Raw genomic sequence first — 25,294 nt, forward strand, 5'->3', positions numbered from 1 at the left:
AGAAGAGAATAGGGTGTGGGCTCGTGTATCATAGGAAGCTCACTAGAATCATTATCCTTTGAGGCCTTGGGGTGGGGTGGGGAATCTGTCCAAATCATAAACTACAAGTGAGGGAACAAGACACACACAAAGGTCAAGGCAGCCAAACAGTCCACTGTTCAATAGGAAGGAACAAGAGACAGCTAAAAAAACTGTAGGGGAACACAGTGGTTCCTTTTTTGTTGACTGGACTATCTGGGCCAGGTACATCCCTCCTCCTCCCCCATATAAACATTAGTTTGTGTGTGGATCCTTCCGCTTTGTCCTTCATGTGGCCTCTAAGGGTGATAAAGCGAGAGTCATCTGATCTACAGTGAAGAGAACTGGGGATGATTCTCAGCAGACCCAGCTGTTCTGAAAGGCAAATGCTCAGTATATCAGGAGGTTAAACACACGGTAACTGTGTTAAACACATACCTACATAACACATTACATGGTAACTGTGCTAAACACATACCTACATAACACATTACATGGTAACTGTGTTAAACACATACCTACATAACACATTACATGGTAACTGTGTTAAACACATACCTACATAACGCATTACATGTGACACCAATCTACTTCTTACCCCTTCGTTTCCTAACTAATGCAGGGTACTTTGTAAAATGTTTTGGCTTGTGCCCTAGTTTTCACTGTTAGAACAATCTATATTAGTATGTTTTGGGGAACATATTTGAAGGATTATATTAAGAAGTATCCTTGATATTTAGTCAGCAGATACACAAAAACTCTTGCTTAAGTAGTTCCTAGAGTAGGTTGAACAGTTGACTGAGACCGAACTACTTAGTACTACATTTGTAGTAACAGATTTTTTAAAGACACCTTTAAAATATCAACCTGAAATGTTTCTAAGTGGAAAATGAATTCTTTTCAATCTTGATTTTTTTTTCACATTTTCATACAAAATTTTTATTTTCTGTATCAAGTGACATCTTAGACTAATTTTGTCAAAACTTACTTAGGGCAAGTACCAAGAGAACAGCACTTACTTCCTTGTAGCAGTGTTTGAGTATGTAAGTGTTGGAATCTGTGTTATAAAGATGTGACAATCTATGACTATCCCTCCCCTTTATCCTTACAGTGCAAACAGACTGTAATGCAAACGCCACAGAATCACACATCTAAGCTAATACTTCAAGTAATCTGGAAGGGGTCACGTTCTGCCCGATAGTAAAGGTCTTTGCTTTAAATTCATTGGAGTCTGAATTTAGTCAAAACCAACTGAATATTTAAATATCTGTCCTGGATTCATTACAGTGTTTTCTAAATTCATGAAATCTTAAAATGTTCACAATAATTTTCTCTTGAGCAGAGACAATGGTCCTCAGAGTGGAACGGCACACACCGGAGACACCAGTTCCACCATATACTACCAAATTTCCAGTGAACACAAAGTAACCTATAAATTAAAAACTGGCTGGGACTGTCCATGGGAAAGCTGGTTACTGGTTTGCCTGGCGTATTGTGAGTTTCAGTAAAGTATGTTACTCTACAAAGGTAGAGTCATAACTCTATCCACAAGTGTTAAACATGGGCAGGAACATAGTTGACGCACAGCAGAAGTCAGGACTCTCCTGTACTGCAAGGCTTAAAAGGTCAAGAAGAAATGTATTATTTACATTGAGATTATCCAGTGGTGTGTGTAGAAAGTTTAAATTAGCTGCAAGAAATTTTATCTAGACTTGCACCTGCCTAGTGCTACAAGTTGGTATTTACTGGGCAGATTAATTACACACATTTCTTCTGTGCCTTTAAATATGATCAGGCAGATGCAGACACTGTTCACAGTGAGTGAATTTCTTCCAAGTGCCTTTGGGGTATAGAAGATGGTTATTACATCATCATGAATTAGTTTCCAAATTAACATATATCTTTCTCATGCATCACTTAAGAAATTATTTAAATGCTATTTGCCATGTATTTGGTACCTACTTTAGATACTGATAAGATCCCATTTGCTTATTTTTGAGTCTTCTGAGTAAGATTCACCCTCACAAATTAGTTAGCCATTCTGACAGCACTCTTTATTTTTGTGTAAAGAAATATGAGAAATACTTTTGAGAGACTTTTGATACTCCAACAGACCCACTGAAAACACAATTTAGATGCCTTTGTCTGCAGGGCTTAAGGGACTCCAGCAGGTGCTTTTCTTCAACAGCTGCCTGTGTGGTGTCGGGACAGATTCCTACCCAGTGTGTCCCACTGGGGACTCCTAGTGGTGACGGAGGATCTCACTTAGACTTAAGAGCACTGCATCAGGGAAGATACTGGCAACTGATGAAACAATCCTTCCTGTAGGCACGACGTGGCTCTTCCCCTCCTCGTGTTCACCAGCAGTTAGAAGTCATGAACGATGGTGGGCTTGGGGGACAGCTCAGTGAGAGAACCTGCATTTGGATCACTAGAACCCAGATAAACCAGAGGCAGCAGCATGTATCTGTACTCCCATCACGCACTGGGTGCTCACAGGCCAGCTAACTGGTGTATACACTGGTGAACAAGAGACCCCGTCTTAAGGTGGAAGATGGGCTGACATGTGAGGACCTGTACCATGGTAAATATACATCTGCCCGCCCCCCAACATACACACACAGGCATACACACAGATTTCTGCATAAAAAGGCAGTGCACAGTGGACTCGTTTATTATCCCTATTTAGAAAAATCCACAAGTACTCCATTTCCTGTCTTAGAAGAAGGGTTGTAAACAACAGTCTCCGTTCACTGACTCTTCATTTCGGTCTGGTCTGCATTCTTACGGGTGACTAGTACCCATGTAGATCGACACAGTTGTCAGATGTGAAGGTGACACTAGAATGGAGAGAAAAGCTCTTATTAAAATGTTACCATAGAGGAGACGCTAGTTAGGCTAATTGACTCTCACCAAGGAGGATCACAAGCGCCATTTACAGTTCAGGCTGAGGGGAACCTAGGACACGAATAGGGTTGTAGGTAGGTAGTAGAGTTGGCATTAAACATCTTTGGATTTTAAAACATCATTTTTTTGTAAATATCAGACACTGCAAAAAAAAAAAAATTTCATCAGCTGACCCTGATTGTTGGGAGAACTACTGAAAAAGATTTTGAAGTCAAATCCAGGACCAAGCAGAATACTTACTAAGAGTTACGTTATGGTATAACAGATAGTGGCAGTGTTCCTCCTTCATGGCAACCCTATTTTCTAAGGCACACTTCAGATACTTGCTGCTGGGCCATCTCTGACTGTGTGAGGCTGGTGACCGTCGGTGTTGCCCTGAGCCTTTCCTTAGTCTCACTTTCTGATATTTTGTGCTTACACAGGCATGTTTACAGAACCCATCAAACTCACCCAGGTGTATTTAGTACATGTCTGTCATTCCAGCTCTTAGGAAGATGAAGGAGGAGGAGTATAGTCAGGCCTGGCTAGATGAATGGAATCCTGACTTAAAGGAGAAACAGACAGCAGGTTTTCTCAGTTCTTCTAGCTATTAAAGTACAGGGCACCTATTAATAGGATGTAATGGCTCCTGGACAGAGATAATGTAGAGCAAAATTAGGATGGTACCTCCCACCTAAGACACGCTTGCTGGGAAGCCCAGATGTACTACAGCTCATCCTCTCACGAGCTGGGATCACGGCTGTGTGCACCACGCTGCTAGAGCTGCTGTAAGGGCCCCAGTCTCTAACTAATTCCTTGTCACGCCTTCCTGAGCCGATCTATGTCTGTCGTGAACTTTCCAACACTGCTGTTTCTTCACTGGCACTCACAGCAGAAAGCAATGTTTATATCTGTTATCAACTATTTCTTGCTCTACACCTCATGAAAGGCAGAATCCAGAACACTGACTGGCCTACATTTTACTGATATTATAGGTCATTAATTTTACACACCATTCTTTCTCATGTGTGGTTTCACTATCACTGCCTATCTCAAGTTCACGGGCCTTTGTGCTTCCTAGCTGCACGTGGTCAGGAGAATACCTTGTCCTCACATGGCCAGTTGCAATTATGAACACAAGACAGGTCTGTGGTCTTCACAGACTTACCAACCAAGCTTTTCCCTCAGGTTTGGGGCTGTGTACCGAGTTCAAGTTTAGTTTGGTATGAATTATAAGGGATTACACTTCTGCTTTAAGGCCTGGTCTATGTTAATTACTAACTTTTTTGTTCCAGAGGGCTTGCCCTATGGGACATCTATTTCTCCAAGCTGATACTTTGATCCTCATTAGAGTCACACTTTTTGTACAATGGGCCAGAACCCTAGAACGAGAGTCTGAACGTGTATTACTTAGTATAGCTCAAAATTCCATCTCCACATCTAAAATACTGCTACATCATATCACTTCTGAATTGCTTTAAGTTTTTAAGCTGGGCTGAGTGCTATAAACTCTAGAAAGGTAGAAGAATAATTTTGATGGAGAAGTGATGAAATAAATATACTTGAGATGGCGTAGCAGCTGAGGCTGGTTCACTCTTGGGATGGAAGCCCTCTTCACTAGGGTGAGGACCAGTCAGAGGTGTGGATGAAATGAAGAAAATGTCCAAAGCAAGCAAGGCATATTCCATCTAGTGAACTACTTAACATATCACATCATGACATACTGATCGTTTATATGTTACAGTTAGCGACTAGAAAAAGATTCTCTTTACAAAATAGTAGTAATGGCTCTAGAAGAACATGAACAAAACAGTGAAATTGAACAAGGTTAGCCGAATTAGAAAAGCAAGATATTACCTCAGTTCAAAATGGCTTTAAAGAATTCAAAGCTGTCAAGATGATGTTCTACATGAAAAAGAGATGAAAAGAGCTCAGAATAACTTGCCACACTATATGATACAAAGTAAATACTGAATCAAGTGAAATTAAAATAAACGAAAGTTGGGGGCTGGGAGCTGGCTCAGCAGTTAAGAGCGCTCACTGCTCCTGCAGAAGACCCAGTGTCAGAGGGCATTCACACAGCAGCTTACAACCATCTGCAACTCCAGTTCTTTGGGATCTGATGCCTCTTCAGTACCCTCTGTGGCTACTGCATGCATATATATGGTGCATTTACGTACATGCAGGAAAACATCTATACACAAAATAAAAATAGATAAATCTTAAAAAAAACCCTCAACTTTTATTTTACATAATAAACAAGTTTAGGCTTTATAATTTTTATTTCAACATCTCAGAGGTTACTCTGGTTCTACTTCAGCTTATATATTTTAAATTTATAATAGCCAAGATATTTGCTGTATGCCTTATACATTATTACAAAGAGTATCAACATGTAATGCTATTGCTATTATACTTTCATGCTTCATTATGGTTACTTGCTCTTTTGCTGGACTCTACTTCTGAGGGCAGGACAATGTCTTGTTTTGTTGGTATCTCTAAGGTCAGAAGACTAGTTCATAACAGGCATTTTGTAAACATTTAATTAATGAAGTACATGAACAGAGCAATCATAAGTATTTGAACCTTTAATCCCAATACTTGGGAGGCAGAAGCAGGTGGATCTCTGGATTTGAGGCCAGCCCGATCTACATGGCAAGTTCTGGGCTGCCTAGGACTACACAATGAGACCCGTCCAAAATAAATCAACCAACTAACTCAATACAGCCAAAAAAAACCATTAAGTATTTGAAAATGCTTAGCTAATTCTTGGAGTCAGACAACAATATTGTTGAGTGTATCTGATAATATTTTAAAATTCTTAGGCTAGACATTTACCCATCCACTGGCCTACATAAAGGCCCTTTGATCTGGGCTCTGTGTAGGTACTCTGCTGTAGCTACACGCAGCCCTCTCTTCAGATTCTGACCTAGGCTCTGCGGCCGCAATACAGAATAGTCCACAGAAAGGCCAGCAATCTGAGAGTGATGACCAGTTACACAGACACACTGACCAGTAACACAGACACACTGACCAGTAACTGACAAATGCTGACAACTACCATGGGAGCCTACAACATGTAGCAACTGTGCTTCACCTGGGAGAATGGGAGCATCCCCAAGGACGGCGGGCCATCATGACCCACTGAGCAGTTGGATAAGCAGGAGAGGAGACCGCAATCTGCTGGAAGGAAAGGGGCAGAGGGCCCAGACATTCCAGTGGGCTGAAACTAAGTGTGAATACAAATGACCTCCCTTCTCCTTGGAGTCTGGGATGGACAGGAAACCACCTAACCTACTTAGCTATAGAACAATGTAAATATACTTTGTTATATACGTGTCTGAAATATGTATGCCACTTAGCAATTTGATGTGAGTCTTGGGGGTGGGGTGAGTTTTTCTGCTTTTCAGGGTTAAAATGGAAACTGTTCACCTGTCAGGTGACAAAAAACCAATTTCTATAAATGTGCCAGGATAATTCTTCTCCTCCTCAAGAACAGCCGGTCCTCAGTCTATTCATTACTGTCTTTTTATAGTATTTTTATTTAATAAAACCTATTAAGGCTACCATACAAATCTCTTCACTTATGCTTTTATCTTTTAACTGATCAATTTTTATATTGCTGACATCCCTTCTTCACCATTTGTTCATTTAAAAATTCATAGTATGTGAGCAATGTCTCCAGGGAAGTGTCCATAAAATTTGTTACAGCTGGCAAATGTGTATGAGTCAGTGATAGCACATGACTAAATGCTTCACAGAAAATAAAATTTGTTTCTGTAGTAAGCAGAACTGTTTAAATGTTATTTATTTTTATGTTTCAAAGAAAATATATTGTGAAGTGCTGCATTGATTTAAAAGGCAACAATGTCTGTGTACACGCTGGAGAAGGGAAATTTATGAAACCTTTGTACAACTCCTTTAATTGAATTTTCCAAATCTCTCACCACACACAAATAATCAATAGCTTCTGCAGAGCAAACCAGTCAGAATTATTACAGTCTTTCTTTTCAATTTTGTTGTCATCAGCACATAAGAACACCTGGATATTTGTCCTGTCTGCTTGCAAGTTATTTACACCTTTTAAACACGTAATTGCTAGTAAGTGAGTCCAAATGTATAATTTTCACATGTGCTACAGATTTTCTTCAAAAGAAAATTATTCTTTAAGTAAAGCATAAAAATTTAAATCATGGAAGAAAATTATGTAAAAGACTTTGAAAAGTAATAAACCTGTTTGGTTTTCCTTAGATCCAGGGCGGATCTTAAGCAAGCATTCCCAGCAGCTGGTAGTCCCCCGGCAGTGATGACCGCAGAAGAGAAGCACATTACTATCATTCACAGTAGAGGCCTGACCCACGCCGCATGCACAACAGCAAGTCCATAGTAAGGGCTGAGGGCTACAATGTACATTAATGTGAATTTGGGGTACCAAATTAACAGCTATCTCCAAATAAATCTAGGAAAGCACATGGGGGAATGTTTAAGAGAATCTTCAAACTCAAAGGATTGCTTTTAAAAGTGAAGTATCTGACCAAAAAAAGAGATATTTATAAGAAGAAAAGCCAAAAGGATGGTAGTCCTCAGGAAGTAAAATGATTTAGCCAATTTGATGAATACTTTTTCAGGACTGAGTTGAGAGAAGCAAAACATATTTTTGTTAAAAATACCTCAGTGGTGTCCAGAACGAAAAGGCAGTGCCACATCAAACTATTTTATAGTGTCAGTACAAAAGGGCCTTCAACTTGTCATAGAGCCTAAAGACTTTGACAACTTCAGAGTCCTAGAACCAAGATGAATTTTACAATAGAAGTTAACTAAAGAAAACAGTCTGTGCTTCTTTCAAAAGACCAGAGCTAGAAGTTCTGAAATAGTTTCTGTTACAAATAGCTGAAACAATCAACTTTTTTGAACACTGTAAAGTTCAGATGGTTATACTGCATTTGAAATATGCATTCTGCAACCTACACAGTTATTCTCAAAACATAAAATATGTTTTGGACTGAAACTAAGTGTCTTGATTTCTTATCTTGGCAACTGCTCTACAATTTGCTTACATTCTTTTCAAAAACATTTTGTTTACTGGAATTCCTAGACATAGACAAACAATGAGGGCATTTTTTAATATCTCTAGAAAAAAATGAAAATGCCAAGTGCTACAGAATGCCATCTATTGACTAAGGGATATCTGTGCGAGGTTGTTTTTAGTAGAGGTTGATTGTGTAAAGCAAATACATTTCATGCCTTACCATGTGATAACAGTGTGACATTCCATCCGTCTCAGCCCACTGAATAGTCAGATGTCTTAAATCTTATGCGTAACAAATTTAAAATAATTATGAAAATCCACATCCAAATCTAACAGAAAAAAACCCTTTCACTTCATCATTTTCCTAATAGTCATAAAGCCAATATTATTAAGGAAAGTGAAGTTAGTCTTATATCCTAAGTAAGCAAAAGAAGCCGTCTTTGTTCAAGACCCTGGTTTTAGCAGAGGAGTGCCTGCTACTCAGACAGTCTAAGAAGGCATTCTGATTCATAAGGTCGAGTTCTTCTGAAAAGTTCAGTGACCTCTTCAAGTTACCAGGGATGTTTTACATTTCTTAGTTACCTGAAGCCTTCACAGTATGTGTGTGTCAGGTGCCTGTTCACTTAATCCTGGAGTGTATTCTTGCTGCAGCAGCAGCTGCTAGTGGTGCTGAGGGAAGGGAGCTGGCGCCAGGGTGAAAGACCAATCCGAATGGGCAACGGCAGCGGGAATGCTGCAACTCTCCTGCAATTGCTTATTCTAATTATTCTAGGAAAACTTCAGAAGAATCTGAAGGATAAGAAGAATTACCATCATCATCCTAAATGGCCACCGTAGGGCTGTGCCATTGACCGTGAAACAAGTGACTGACTAGTCCCACTTTTATGACTACAGACATGGCACAAATTCAATTTATAGTATAAGGGCTAATTAAAAAAAAAACTACTTCTGATGTCATGAACATTCACAAGATGTTTTAAAATTTAAACAAATCTGGATAATAATAGAAAAAAGTAAAGTAGAAAACATTATTAAGAATCAAAGCCCAATCTCCAAGGGAGCACACAAAGCAGACTAGTCTCAGATGTTACAAAAATTAGCAAGTGCTTCTTAAAATCAATGTGGTAAGAAGAGATGAGAGTTGTTAATTTAGCAAAGAAAAATCTGTGTGTGCAACAACAAAAAACCCAAATTGAAAATACGCAGTAGAGAGAGCATCCAGGGAAATGCAGAAGCTCAACTTCAAATTACACAGAAAGCAAGGTTTCTTAAGTTGAAAAGTGAAGAACTTTCAGTATCCTAGAAGATAGAAAGAGCTAATATAGCTTGTGCCATATAGAAATGTCTGATTATCAACACAAACACATGATCCAGACAGTACACAAGAACAGCACACGGATTATCAACACAAACACATGATCCAGACAGTACATAAGAACAGCACACGGATTATCAACACAAACACATGATCCAGACAGTACATAAGAACAGCACATACTGGTAAATAACATGAAAACAGGTTTTTAAATTAAGTTTTATGTATTCTACAACAAGTAACTAGTGCCTATTGGAAATTTCAAAACATGATTTAGTGATACAATTTCTTCTATGAATGAAAGAAACCTAGCCTGGTAAGAGCCTGGTAATGGACAAGTCAGTCTGCACATCTACAGATAACAGAATAGCTCCAAGGCTGGTCTTGCATAAATGAACAAAGAATTGAGGTACAGAGGATAATGGAGAGGAATGGCATGTTATCCAAAAGCCCTTAAAAGATTTTAGTGACATATTAATATGTGTGGAAAATGTTCTTTAGAATTATCTGAGGACTAGTAAGATGGCTCAGTGGGGGAAGATGCTTGCTGCCAAAGCCTGATAACCTGAGTTTGATCCCTAAGAGTCACATGATAGAGGGAGAAAATGGATTCCTGTAATTTACCAGCTGACCCCTACAAGTGTCCATGTCATCCCCCAATAAAAGAATTAAATGTAATAATTTTGTTAACTAATTACCTGAGAATTTTTCCTGCATTTCCCCAAATCTGGTAAATTATTAACCATTCTAGGAAAGTATGGATTTAAAAATTATACCATCAACATAGAAGATATAGCAGATTTCTTCCAATTGGGAAATAAACATATAAATGTCACATAATCTAAATCTTGTTAGGTTAGGAAGTGAAAGTGACACACTGCAGTCAAGCTCTGGAGAGCTAAAGTAGGAGAGGAGACCCCAATCTCCTCCTAGGTCACAGTACAAGTGAGTGGTGCAGGAGTCTACTCTGCCCTCTCTACAACAGCTTTGGAGGCATCTTGCCATGGCTGTTACCTTGGGTAATGCAGCCGGCCTCTGTATCTGACTGGAATCTAGTATCACCACTGGAGGTTACTGTTCAAGTCCTAAGCCCAGTCAGACATATTAGACTGGTTGACCCTGTGTCAGTTATATTAATGTATAATCTAAAAGATGGGGTGCCCAGATGACTTCACTTGTTTTGGGAAGAACCATGAAATCATGGAAAGAAAGGCCAGACTTTCTGAGTCATGCTGACCTTTAGCTGGTGTCCCTGCTCTGTAACTTAAGTGGCAGTGTCTGGTGAAATTTCTTAGTGAATTTTGTGTATTTGTTTATTGTCCATGATGACAATGAAAATAACTATCTTGTAATATTGCTGTACAGATCTGCTGAGCCTGGTACTGGAAACACAGTACTTAATAAGTAGTAGTTGCTTGTCCTTAAGGATTGTAGACTAACAATCAACTATCCAACGCCCAACTCCACTTGCAGAGATTGCTGAGTGGCATTCATGTCAGAATATTGAAATTCTCATTCTTCTACACACAACAAAGTATTATTCAGTCATAAAGAACAAGGAGGTTTCTGCTGGGCATCTGAACAGAGCAGCACTCAACAGGAGCAGCCCAAGATTGGCATTTTAAAAAAGACCCCTGCCGGGCTAGGGGCTTGGCAATGCCAGGCCTTCCATCAGCCACGCACAGAGAACTCACAGCAAGTATCCTGGGACGACATAGAAACCTCACCAGCAATACACTGCAAAACATGAGGGTTGAGGGTCTAACTGCTAAGCTAGACATGGAGTCTAGCAGAGAACAGCACCAGAACCTTACTACAACCCAGTCACTTTCCTATTGCAATTACTTCAAATGAAAGGACAGGGGTGATTTAGAAGGAAAATAATCAAAGATTTACCAGATGTGCAAAACTGTGTGGGGAGGAACTGAATGTGAGCCATTCAATGTTGGGCAAGGTGGAAGTCGGGTTAGGGCCAGAGGCTGAAGAGTAACAGACACAAGTCTCCAGTAAACTTTGTGTTCCTGGTGAGTACTGCCCGACTGCTATGTTCTAAGCCTCCTGCAGCTCATCCTTTGGGGTCCCCATTCCACCATGTGAGGTGCTAGAGATTAGGAGCCTGGAGAACACTAGAAGAGAACTTAGATTCTGGAATTGGTTTGCTGTCACTGATACTTCCGGTGTGGGTTCAACAAGTTCACCAGAGAGAACAATACTGCCCTTGCCCCCAATTTCTCAGGAGATGGTGGTGACTCTTTCACGGACATCTATATCATCCTTGAGGTCACAGTATCCCCCCAAATAGAGAGTATTGCTAACTGGAGGTCCAGCCTCCAATCAGCACCAGGGTATTAAAAAAAAAAATGCATGAATGTGGCAAGGGCTAGACTTCTATCTGCGGGGTAAACAAGGAAACACACATACTTTCTGATGACAACTTTCTCTTTTACTTCAACCTAAAAAATCTTCTCTCTGACAATCTGGTTCCACACAGCTATATTCTTTACATACTGCTATATCTATCTCTTTACATATCTCTCTCCTACACAGCCTTATATTTCTGTATACAGTTACATTCCTTTTCACAGGGACATCTTTCTTCTCTCTACCCTGTTACAGTCCTTCACACTCTACTACATCATCCACTCACTCTTTACTCATTCACTCTCCTGTACATACACATCTCTGTCTCCACACAGTTACAAATCTTCATACATTCTCCACACATTCTCTCTACACACTCAGCTACATCTCCCTTTCAGCATACACACAATTCAACAGCCAAACTCTGCACAATTGTCTGATACATTTTCAGGGTCTGACCCATTCTCATAACACATGATAAGTCACACAGTTTCTCTCAGGCTAGGGAGGTGGTGCTGACTGGCCAGTGAGTAAGGCTTGCCTGTGCACATAGCTCTAAGTGGTCAGGGTTCCCAGACAGAAAGTGGCATTGAAATTCAGGACTTAAATGATAAACAGTTGGCTGAACCTTGAAGTAGGGAGTACATGCAGAAAGCCAACTGCCAAGAGGACCTGTACAGGAAGTCATGTCTCAGTGTATCAGCCTGACTTTGGTTCAACAGACACTTGGGAATTTGTCCTTGGGAAAATCGTCTCCATGGGCAACTCAGTCTATTTTAAATTTGCTCTGAGGTCTTAGCAAAATGAGTAAAAGGCTGTCTTGTAGCTCAGAACATTGCCATCTTCCTATGTCAGTATGAGTAATGAAAATACCCTAGTATTACTCCTATTCATTAGAGTGATACAGCTTAAGCAGAAATCATCTTCCTGGCCATCCACAGCTATAAGCATGCCCAACAGATGAAATACATACATGAGATAAACATACAAGCAGTGGGAAAACACCCATGGCAGTTCTTAGGGAAGAAATATAGTGGCAAATGAGAGAAATTACAGACAGGAGCAACAGGTCATTTACAGTCAGTGACCCCATGGTCCTTGCCAGGTGGGGCTCCCCATCAGAGAGTTATTCGCCTGGTGGTTCAACCTGTTGAATACTAGTTGTCACCTGGTGTGTACTCCCACAGTCTCTGGTAAAAACCATTGCTACCAGCAGTTCTCAGCAAGAGAGGACTCTGAGATTACGCCTAGACCCCAGATCCAAGATTGAGGTGGCACCCCGGGTTAGGAAAGGCACAGAAGGCTAGCCATAATGGTGACAGAGCTGCAGGCGCAGAGGACCCAGTGCTCTCCTATGCTCACCGGGGCTGGACTGGGCACCCCAGGTCTAGTGCTCAGGCTTTGGCACACTGAGGCCCTCGGGCTAGGGCTTCTTTCTTCCCTTTTAGGAAAAACAATAGTATCTTCTGCTGTCTCCTTTTTTTTCCAACTCTAGACTTTCTTTTCCTGTCTTTGTGGACAGGCTTTCCCCAAGAACACAATAACTTGGTTTGTATGTGCAGTTTTGTTACTGCTGCCTCCTACAGGATGGGGCTGTGCTTGACTGCCTTTTGGATTTCTTTACCTCTCCTCACTGGTCCCTCTATTACTCCCCCCCTCTCCCCTGTCCTCCATCAAGCCAGTACTTACCACTAGTCTCACCCTGCGTCCCCCCACTTACACACAATAACTAACCTCTCAGTGCCCACAGCACCATCCTTTCCTTTCCTTCCTAAAATGACCAGCATTTGGCTGTGATTGTTTTTATTTGACCATTACTGTATTTTCACAGTGGGCTGGCCTATCTTTGATAAGCAAACAGAGTTCTACCTTCAGGGGTGTATTAGGGATTAATCCTGGTGCCTGAACATATGGGTTGAGGGTCTAACTACAAAGCTAGACGTGGAGTCTAGCAGAAAACAACATCATAACCTTACTACAACCTGGTCACTTTCCTACATTGCAATCACTTCAAATGAAAGAACAGGGGTTATTTAGAACAACAACAACAACCAAAACCAAAGATTTACCAGATCTGTAAGTCTCAATGTGAAAACACAAGAAACATGAAATTTCAGGGCAAAAAAATCATTTACCCCACAGGAATGTCCTTTAATGAGAGTAAGCTGTATGAAATCCCAAATAATTAATTCAAAAGAATGGTAAGTTATTAAGAAATATCAAAGAGGACATAAATTCCTGGGGGAGTTCTGTGAGAACAAAAATAGCTAAAAGAAATAAAGGAGTCTGGGGTTAGGTAGATGACTCAGTCAGTCTAACTCTCAGCAACCACATAAAACCCAGGCATGGTGGTGTATGTCTGTGTCCCCTGTACTGGAAGGGCAGAGACAGGTGGATCCTGAGAGCTGGCTGGCCAGCCAGTCTGGGCAATCCATGCAATTCCAGGTTCAGTAAAAACCTTATCTCAAAAAATACGATGGAGGGGCTGGAGAGATGGCACAGCAGTTAAGAGTTCTTGTTGCTCTTGTAGAGGACTGTGTTCAATTTCTAGCACCTAGACAGAGGCTCAAAACCACCTGTAACTCCAGTTCCAGGAGATCCAATCCCTTCTTCTGGCTTCCACAGTCATGGCATGCATGTGGTGCACAGACATACATGTAGGCCAAATACCCACACACATAAAATAACAAGAAACAAGTCAACACAGGGTAGGAAAGTGGAATAAGAAAAACAAAAAACAAGTGAAATACACAAAATTCCAAATTCACTACATCAAATAGGAAGCTCTATAGAATAAGTAGAATGCAGCTGGGGGGAACAGAATAGTGGGGTGGAAACAAGATAGATGGATGGAGTATGAAGACAATGACAAAGATGAATTAATAAGAAAGGGTAAACATAATGTATGGGACTCTATGAAAGACCAAATCTACAAATCATGAGCATGGAGAAGGAGAAGAATTTCATGTGAAAGGCACAGAAAACATTTTCAACTAAATGTATGCAGAATATTTCTCATATCTAAGAAAAGAGATGTGCAGTCAGGCACAGGAGGAAGTTAGAAAAAAAGAGAGAGACAAGAATAAAACTTTCCTATATCATATTGTGAATAAAACATTAAAGATACGGAACAAAGTATGTTGTAAATTATAAGAAACATAAAGTCACATAAAAGGCAGGCCCATCAGAATAATAACAAATTCCTCAAGAGAATCTTTAAAAGATAGGAAGGATCACTAACCCAGAATCCTATACACAGAAAAACTATTTGACATAATTAAAGAAAAAACACTTTCCATGATACAAACAGGATATAGGGATTTGTGACACACAGCTGGGCACCCTTCCAGCCCATGGGGTTTGACGGTGTGAGACGGAACTTTTGTACTCCCAGCTTATTGGCATTAGGCCAGACATGAGGGCCAGTGCTTGACACTAAATACTTGAAGGAATCCTTCAGAATAAAGAAAAAGACAAACTCATCCATGTTATAGGAAATAATAAACCACAATAGAATAATAGTTTAGCAAGTAAAGACTATGATAATCACACACACCAACAAAATGACAGAAATACAAGTTTTTAATAGTACCCACATAAATGCCAGGAGCGTATGGTGGCTCACCTGTAATACCTGTAGGGTGAAAAGGACCAAGGGCCTTGACCCTAAAGACCAGGGCTTGAAATCTCACCAATCCCTGAGCTTGCCCCAGAGTCAGGCTGCAGAATCCCACCAATCTCTGAGCACAGAATTCCCCCAATCTCTGAGGTCCCCGAGCACAGAATCCTACTAATCCCTAAGCTTGACCACAAAAATCCACTAATTCCAAGCCATCCTGGAAAGTTCTGCTCCCCATCTCCTAAGAAATGCTATATAAGTTCTGTACCCTGTTCAATTTGCTGCTCCTCACCCTAGAGGCAGCCACCCTCCTAGATTCTTCCTTCCCAATAAATCTCAAGTGAGTTTTGTTGTGTGGTGACACTTCCACTGGAGTGAGCCCAGCTGTAACAACTATCAACAGAGTCGAAGCATGGCAGAGCAATGCTGTGGAATAATCCTTTTGTACATGGTGTAAATTACACTGTGACTGGTCTAATAAAGAAGCTGCCTGGCCAATAGCTGGACAGGAAAACCAGATGAAGGACCCTGGGAAGAAGAAGGGTGGAGTCAGGGGAGTCACCAGCCAGACAGAGAGAGGAAACAGAGGGTACAAGATGAAAGAGAGGTAATGCCACATGGCAGAATGTAGATGAATAGAAATGGGTTAATTTAAATTATAAGAGCTAGTTAGTAATAAGCATGAGCTATGGCTAAGCATTTTTACTTACTATTGAGTCTCCATGTCAGTCATTTGGGAACTGGCAGATGGGCAAGAAAAGTCTGCCTACAGCAGAGCATGAGCCAAAGCAGAGCAGAGCAGAGCAGAGCAGAACTGTAAAATTTTCACTGGGGAAACTTGCCCCTAGCTGAGCATACCTATAACACTTCTCTGGAGCAGAGAAGAGCAGAGTAGAACTGTAACTATTTTGCAGGGGGGTTGAAACCCTCCATTGTGGGAGCAGAGCTACTACACTTGCATTGGGGAAATCTTACCCTGCAGCAGGGCTGTAAGCTTTATGCTTACAGTGACTTTGTAGTATTCTTTGACTCCTGACTGCCAGGATACTTTTCCATCTGAGCTCAACTGCCAGAATACCTTTCCTTCTGAACTGCAATGCTTACAATACCTTTCAGTAATAATTCTGAATATTAATGGTTTCAACATCCTAGTCAAAAGACAGACTAGCAGGTTGAATTACAAAACAAGATCCATCTGTTTGTTGCCTCTAAAAACATACTTCACTACCAAATATTTGGGCTTAACAGGTAAAGCACTTGCTGTGCAAACACAAGGACCAGAGTTTGGATCCCCAGTACTCATGTAAATTCCAGGAGGGGTATGGCGGCTCACCTGTAATGCCTGTACACAGACGACAGAAATAAGAGATCTCGAGGCAAATTTGCCAGCTAGGTTAGGCAAATGGGCAAGCTCTGGGTTCAAGTGAGACCCCGCCTCAATATAGTAGGTGGAAAGCAATCAAGAAGACACCCAACATCAAACTTGTGTGTGCACGTGTTTGTGTGAACATGAACACACATATGTACGAGCACCACACATGAACAAAACAAAACAAGACAAAAACGAAAGAAAAGGGCCAGATGCTACCTTGGGATGAAGGAATGGAAAAACTTATTCTAAGAAAATGAAACTAGGAACAAGCAGGTACCATTGTTCTAACACCTGACAGATGACTTTAAACCAAAATTAGAAGAGATAAAGATTACATTATACTGATTAAAGCAACTCCATGAGGAGGACACTGCCATTTTAAACACATACGCACTGAACATGGGTGGACCTAAGTTCACAAATCAAATACTACTACATGTAGAAACTAAGATGAATCCCACAACATTAATTAATAATAAGCAATAATAATATTAATAATAGTAACATCTTAATCAATGTTCTGTTTTTGCAAAGAGACACTATGACTATGGCAACTCTTATAAAGGAAAACATTTAATTTGGGCTGGCTTACAGTTTCAAAGGTTTAATCTGTTATCATCATGGTAGGAGGCATGGTGGCATGTAGGCAGACATGGTGCTGGAGAGGTAGCTGAGAGTTCTCTATTAGGATTGGCAGGCAGCAAGAAGAGAGAGAGCCATTGGGCCTGGCTTGGGCTTCTGAAACCTCAAAGCCCATCCCCCACCCCCACAAATGACACACTTCCTGCACAAGGCCATGCCTACTCCAACAAGGCCACTCCCTGTCAGGCAGTGATGTAGTGGGTAGCCATCCCAGCCTTGGCCTGGAAGTTCCAACCCCCAGTGAGACTTCGGTAATGGTCACGCCCACAAGACGGGGCTGAGGGAGGACTCTGAAGACCCAGTATATCAAGAGGAGAGGTCTTGCTTGGTTCCGAGACCCTGGACGCTGGAGGTAGACCAAGCAGAGTTCTCCAGAGAACACTGCCGGACTGCGCCATACCTTTCCCAGACCCTGCAACCTATCCCTTCATTTGTAAGTTACCCCACAAAATAAACCTCCCTTTTAACTACGTGGAGTGGCCTCAGTCATTTCACCAATATCAGTGCCACTCCCTAAGGACCATGCATTCAAATATATGAGCCTATGGGGGCCATTTCTATTCAAACTGCCACAGCAGGTAACATGAAGAGCCCACTTTGATCAACATACAAGTCACCCTGACAAAAAATAAACAAGAAAACATCTGATTTTACTGACATCCTAGATCAGATGGATCTAACAGATGGACCTTACAGATGTCCAACCATACACTGAGTAATACACATTCTAAACAGCACAACATAGAACTTTCTCTAAAGTAGATTATTTAATACAATACAAAGCAAATTATAACAGCAACAAGAAAGCTGAAATAATTTCTTATATGTTATCTGATCAAAATGGGATAAAACAAAAATCAACAATGTGAAAACTATAGAACCTATACAAATGTATACAGATTGAGCAACACACTACTGAATGATGAATGGCTCACTATAGACTCCAGAAGGAAATTTAAAAATTCCTAGAACTGGATGAAAGTAAAAATACAACATACCTAAAAAACCTATGAAAATAGTACTATTAAGAAACTACTCTAAAAAACTAGATTTCTAACATGATGATGTGCATTAGGGCCTTGAGAAAACAAGAACATGGCAACCCAAAAGCAGGTAAAGAAATAATTAAGGTCAGGGCAGAAATTAATGAAGTGAAAATGAAAAATAAAAACACAAACAACAACAATGCAAAGACTTAATAAAACAAAGAGTTGATTCTTTGAAAAGATAAAGCCTTGACAAATCCTTAGTGAAACTAACCAAAAACAAAAACAACAAAAAAAGACAACACTCAAATTAATGAAATGAGAGATGAAAAGGGAACCATTACAATAAATACCGATAGAATTCAGAATGTCAAAAGGACATATCTTAAATACTTGTATTTCACTAAATTGAAAAAATCTAAAGTTGGATAAGCTCTGGACATGTATGACCTACCAAAATTAAACTGAGAAAAGAGAAATTTAAATCATTTAAATAGATTATAGCAAACAATGATATTAAAATAGTAAAAATACCCCAACTAAAAAAAGTCCAGACACAGATGGATTCCCTGATGAATTCTAACAGACCATTGAAGAAAAACTAACACTAGGACTTCTCTAACTATTCCATCAGCTCAAAAGAGAAAAGATGCAACCAAACTTTATACAAAGTTGGTATCAGGCTAATGCCAAAGCCAGAAAAGGACATGCACAAAAAATGAAATTCTAGACCAATCTCCCTGATAAGATAAAAAAGTTCTCAAGAAAATATCTGCAAACAATTCAAGAACACATCAAAACAAGCATTCACCATGTTAGGAACATAGCTTTAACACCATTTTGTGTCATTCAGAAACCATTTGATATGATTTGAAATAACATGATACCTGAACTCACCACCAGATAGCTCTGATAAGAGCTAGGCCTCAGAAACAAGCCCCTGGGCAGTTCAGAGACAGGACCTAAGGTAGGATTGTGCTAGTGAACCGGCACCAAGCTGTGAGCCCTGAGAGTGCAAAACTACTGTTGGAGACCTCTCCAGCTCCCCCCCGCCCCCCGCAAGCCCTGTTAGTCCAATAACCCACTTATAAAATAAACACACAGACATTTATATTATTTAAACTGCTTGGCCATTAGCTCAGGCCTACTACTGTCTAGCTCTTACTTTTATATTTAGCCCATTTCTATTAATCTATACTTTGTCACATGGCTTGTAGCTTACCAGTACCTTACATCTTTCTTGTCATGGCAGCGGCTGGCGGTGTCTCTCCACCCAGCCTTCCACTTCCCACAGTTCTCCTCCTCCTTGTCCCACTGGCTACTGGCCAATCAGCACTTTATTTATTTTAACCAATCAGAGCAACACATTTGACATACAAACATCCCATAGCACTAGATTAATAGAAATGGGCTAAATATAAAAGTAAGAGCTGGACAATGGTAGGCCTGAGCTAATGGCCAAGCAGTTTAAATAATATAAATGTCTGTGTGTTTATTTTATAAGTGGGTTATTGGACTAACAGGGCTTGGTGGGGGCTGGAGAGAAGGTCTCCAACTACAACTTCCCAATGAAATGATACAATTGAAACTTTGGGAATGGTCTCTAGGATCACACCTGTGCTTCCTAGCCAAGGCTTCTCTAGCCTCTGTGTTGATACCCATCAACAAGAGGACTTGACACTTCGTGTGGCCCTGACCTCAGTGAGTGTTGGAACTTCCAGCACTGTGGCTGGGGCCACACAGCCCCACCTGTTGGCACTAGTCATTGACCTATATGCTCAAGGACATCCTGGACCTCCACCTGTCATTCTCCTGCCTGCTACAATTGAAGGACTTTCACATCTGCAAGTTTGCAAAGCATCCCACCAGAGAAGGTTTCCCAGTGGAACGCTGCGGCAGCATTCCTGCCCAACCACCATTCCTCACTTGGAGAGATGTCTGCTGAATTTTCCTATTAGTATGATATTATAAGGAATGTTTGTGTGAATAAACTGACCATATTCGAAAAGCAAATCTCATGTGGGCATCCCAAGTACTGAAGGCCTTATAGGCTCTCTGCACACCATGACCAAGTTGGCTTGGTCCAGCGATGCATGAAAGGTTCTGCATATGGAAATCAATAAATACATCATATAAATAGACTCAAGGTCAGAAATCACCTGATCATCTCAACAGATGTGGAAAAAAAGGGAGATTTTAACAAAAGTCCATGATAAAATCCCAGAAGAAATTAGCAATAGAGGGAATATATCACAATATAATAGGATTGCACATTACAAACCTGTTGCCAACATTAAAATAAATGGAGAAAAACTCAAAAGCATTTCCACTAGTATGAGGAACAAGACAATTTCTCCATTCGTCTTCAATATACTACTTAAAGACTTAGCTGAAGCAATAAGGCAAGAAAAGGAAGTACAAGAATGCAGATACAAAAGGAAGGAGATCAAGAAGCCCCATTTCCAAATGGTGATTTTGTACATGAGATGCTATAGACAACCAGGAAACTCTTAGATCTGTTAAGGGAAGTGGCAGGATTCAGAATTAACATACGAAACCCAGCAGCCTTCCAATATTCCAATAACAAATAAACCAAAGGGAAAAAAAATCAAGAACAATCCTATTCATAATTGTCTAAAAAAAAAAAAAAAAAAGAAAAGTACCTTGGCATAAACCTAATCAAGGAAAGTAAAAGATTTCTACAATTAAAACTTTAAGCACCCAAGAAAGAAACTGACAACAATATAGAAGTGAGAAAGATCTCCCATATTAATGGATTAGAATAATTAATATTGTGGAAATGGCTACTTTACCAAAAGTAATCTACAAATTCAATGCAACCCTCCTGAAATTCTAATGGTATTCTTCACAGAAATAGAAAAAAAACCCACAATAAAACCCCCTTAAGATTCGTATGGAAGCACAAAAGACCCCAGAGAGCAAAGGCAATTCTGAGCAAAAACAGTAATGCTGGTATTACCACTCACTTCGTTTTAAGCCACTCTACTGAGCTGCAGCAACAAAAGAAGCACGAAAACAGATAAATAAATCAGTGGAATAAAACAGTAGACTCAGTTCGAGGCCAGCCTGGTCTATAGAGCGAGTTCCAGGACAGGCTCCAAAGCTACACAGGAAACCCTGTCTCAAAACCAAAAAACAAACAAACAACAAACCCAAAACAAAAACAAACAAACAAAAAACAGTAGACTCAGACATAAATCCACACAATTACAGCTATCTCAATTTTGACAAAGATGCCAGGCATGCACACTGGAGAAAAACAGCATCTTCAACAAATACAGTGAGAAAACTGATTTGTACAAGGACAAAAATTAGATCCCTATCTCCCACCCTCTACAAAGGCAACTTCCCCAACACCCCAAACAAACAAATCAACACCACATGCATCAAAGCTCTTAAGACCTGAAACTCTGAAACTGTCATGGAAAAATGAGAGAAAGCACTTTGATGATTTAGGCAGGCAATTACTTCTTGACTAAGGCAGCCAGGAAATAGTATCAACAATCAACAAATGGAAGGAACCTCATGAAACTAAAAAGCACAGCCAGACACGCAGTTAACAGAATGAAGAGACAGGATATAAAATGGGAGAAAAATCTTTGCTAGCTATACATCTGATATAGGACTAATATCTAGAATACAGAGAGAATTCAAAAAATGAAACAAAACATCATATAACCTAATCAAACAGTAGGCTGAAATGAAAAGAAAGTTCTCAAAAGATGAAATACAAATGGCCAATAAACATGTAAGAAAACCTTCAATGTTATTAGATATCAGATAAATGCAAATTAAGACTATAATATTCCATTTCACCCCAGTCACAACAGGAGTTATAAGAACCAAATAGAAGCAAATAATAGCAAGTACAGGTGAGTATGTGGAGCGACAGGAACCCTTATCAACTGCTAGACAGGCTGTACACTAGTCCAGTCACTTGGGAAGTCACTAAAGAGGTTTCTCAGAAAGCTAAAAGTGGACACACACACACACACACACACACACACACACACACACACACACGGACAGCAGAAAAATTTCAGCCATGAACAAGAATGCAGTTATGTTGTTTGCAGGAAGATGGAAGCAACTGGAGATGACTATCAATGCAGTCTTCGAATGCTAAACATTGCATGGTTTTGCTTAATTGTGTGTGAGTGCCAGGTTTTAGATAGACATATAACATTATGCACACATATGTGACATGAAGTAGAAATGAAAACATTTAGGAAAGATAATGGAAAGAACGGGAGAGAAAGGTATGATGGATGGTTAGCTCAACATATAATATAATATATACTTGAATCCAGATGTACTTTTAATCCAGGATCCTAAACAGACACAGTGAAAATCTAAAATAGAATGTGTATACACAATATATTGTGATTCAAACATATATATTTATGTGCACATATAAGCATGTATGGATCTATCTTAGTTAGGGTTTCTATTGCTACAATGAAACTTCATGACCAAAAAGCAAGTTTTGTAGGAAAGGGTGTATTTGGCTTACACTTCCATAGTTCATCACTGCAGGAAGTCAGAACAGGAACTCAAGCAGGGCTGGAACCTGGATGCAGGAGCTGATGCAGAGACCATGGAGGGGTGCCGCTTATTGGCTTGCTCCCCATGGCTTGTTCAGCCTGCTTCCTTATAGAACCCGGGACTACCAGCCCAGGGACAGCACCATGCACCATGGGCTGGGCTCTTCCCCACTGATCACTAATTGAGATCAATCTCATGGAGGCATTTCCTCAGCTGAGGCTCTTCCTCTCTGATGACTCTAGCTGGTGTCAAGTTGACATAAAACCAGCCAGTACAGGACCATACACATTCTTTATAGTTTGGGTACATAAGTGAAATCATATTGCATATGGCCATTAAAATCTTCTAAAGGAAGACTTTGAATGGCTGTAGCAAATTGTTTTCTATGAATACATCATAATTTACTTAGCTTAATGCTGCACTTGAAGATGTTGCATAAAATTTCCTTCATTAGAATTTCATAAGAGTGCTTATATCTACAATAAGAAATGTGTAGGAATCTCAGAGCACTCTAATAGTTTGCAGGGGAGGAAAAAAAGAACAAAATCAGGTTATCTGCAAGAAAGTGGATGAAACTAGAGATCTCTTGTTAAGTGGAATAAATCTGACCTAGAAAGATAACTATCACCATGTGTTCTCTCATATGCAGAATCTGAGGAAAAAATAATGAGGGTGACAAAGCAGAAGGGAAGCTTCTAGGGACATCCAGTGTCCTCTTCTGCAGCCAGCAGGGGACACAGGCACACACCTGCACATACACAGACAGAGGAAGGGGTTTGGGAGTAAGAGAGGGTAACATACGTGGTGAGTAAAATAAGATGTTTTATATATGAATGGAATTGTCAAAATGAAACCCAGCATTTTGTACAATTTATAAATGCTAAAAAATTTAAAAGTAAAAAGGCAATCCTCCCCGCCCCCTTAAAATGCTGATGTTCAAATTGGTCTAAAAAGGTTGTAGTGCTTACTTATGTATAGTGTGTAGCATCTGTGGAAACAGAAAACCTGCTTAGTTTTCCACAGTATTAAACGATCAAAAATATAAGTCCTTTGTAGATCAACTGTCAAAGGATCACTAATGATTTGAAAGTTTCCAGGATACTAATTACCTTTAATGCTTTAAAAAATATTCTCCCACTAAAAATTAAAGATTATTAACATTCTGAAAAGAAATTACAATAAAAAGGCAAAACTATTTCAAAAGGCATTTTAAAATTCAGTCATCAGGAAAGTAGATTTCACCAGACGTGTTCTTGTTAATCCATTAATCCATTACAAACAGTTTTAAAAGAAACGAATGGATTTAAAAAATAATATGAGCCCTCTTCTGGCCTCTGTGTGTGTGTGTGTGTGTGTGTGTGTGTGTGTGTGTGTGTGTGTGTATACACACTTAGGTCTTTGTTTATAAAATGATATGAAGACATTTCTCTTTTTAAAAAAAGATTTATTTTATCTTATGAGTGTGAGTGTTTTGCCTACATGTAATCTGAGCACCGTATGTGTGCCTGTGCCCACAGAGGTCAGAGGAAGGCACTGGAGCCCTAGGAACTGGAGTTATGGAAGGTTGTGCACCACCACACGGGCTGTCAGGAACCAAAACCAGGTCCTCTGCAGGAGTGATCAGTGCTTTGCACTGACGAGCCACCTCCCCAGCCCCGTCTCTTTATGGGATGAACTAAAAGACATCCTACCTCTGGGAGGGATTCGTGAGCTCTTCTTCTCAAACAGTTTTTGCTTTGTGACTTTTGTCACTGTAAGAGAAAAAACAAAACAAAACCACCCTCACATTAGGAAGGAACAGAAGGGCTGCAGAGATGGCTTGATGGTGAAGACAGCTTGCTGAGCAATTATAAGAATTAGAATTTGGGTCTCTGCACCCATCCAACAGGCTGGGAATCTTGTGCATGACTATAATCCCAGCCAAGTAGGGTGGGACAGGAAGATGCCTAAGAGTTGCTGGCTTCCAGCCTAGAGAAACCCTGATTCACAGGAATGGACAGTGATAGGACATTCCATGCTTGCACACAGCTGTGCACAGCACCTGCACGCATACTTAAATATACACTCTTTAATACAAACACAAAAGCACACACAATCTTTTTTTTTTTTTTTAAAGAACTGACATAAAATATTTGGATGTGGTTAGCACACACCTATAATCCCAGCATTCAAGAGGCTGGAAAAAAAAAAAAAAAAGGATTACTGTGACTTCAAGAACAGCCTGGGCTACATAGTGAATCCAAGGACAGCCTAGGCTATGAACAAACAAACATGGAATATGAACGAATCATTGTTTGGAAGAAGCAACTCTTTAGGAAAAAATAATTCAAAGTGATACACACTATAGGTATCAAGCACAACACAGTGCCCTCTTACTATCTTCCTCTGAAAACGAGCTCAGTATAAAGGAAGCCTGCTAAGCAGTCTCCAATGAGCAATCTTTTCTTCCACATTCAAGAGGAAGGCATAAAACAACAAATCCTGACAAAGCACACATGCC

At 40.1% G+C, this 25,294-nt stretch overlaps 1 protein-coding gene across 3 annotated transcripts in view; it reads right to left on the reverse strand.

The window, feature by feature from the left end:
• Window positions 1-2,676: 2,676 nt before the first annotated feature.
• LOC118578358 (integrin subunit beta 3 binding protein) overlaps window positions 2,677-25,294 on the reverse strand; it is a 59,154-nt gene continuing 36,536 nt past the window's right edge. For 2 of the 3 annotated variants that reach the window (XM_036179245.1, XM_036179247.1), the window contains exons 7-8: window positions 24,486-24,545; window positions 2,677-2,858 (exon numbers count right to left, since the gene is read on the reverse strand). In XM_036179245.1, coding sequence (XP_036035138.1) covers window positions 2,803-2,858; window positions 24,486-24,545 — 116 coding nt within the window. In that variant the 3' untranslated portion in view covers window positions 2,677-2,802. Of the gene's footprint in view, window positions 2,859-4,761; window positions 4,810-24,485; window positions 24,546-25,294 lie in introns of all 3 variants that reach the window. The other variant, XM_036179246.1, reaches the window with a different exon arrangement.

The sequence above is a fragment of the Onychomys torridus genome, chromosome 2 (assembly GCF_903995425.1).
Source record: "Onychomys torridus chromosome 2, mOncTor1.1, whole genome shotgun sequence".
Classification (NCBI taxonomy): domain Eukaryota; kingdom Metazoa; phylum Chordata; class Mammalia; order Rodentia; family Cricetidae; genus Onychomys; species Onychomys torridus.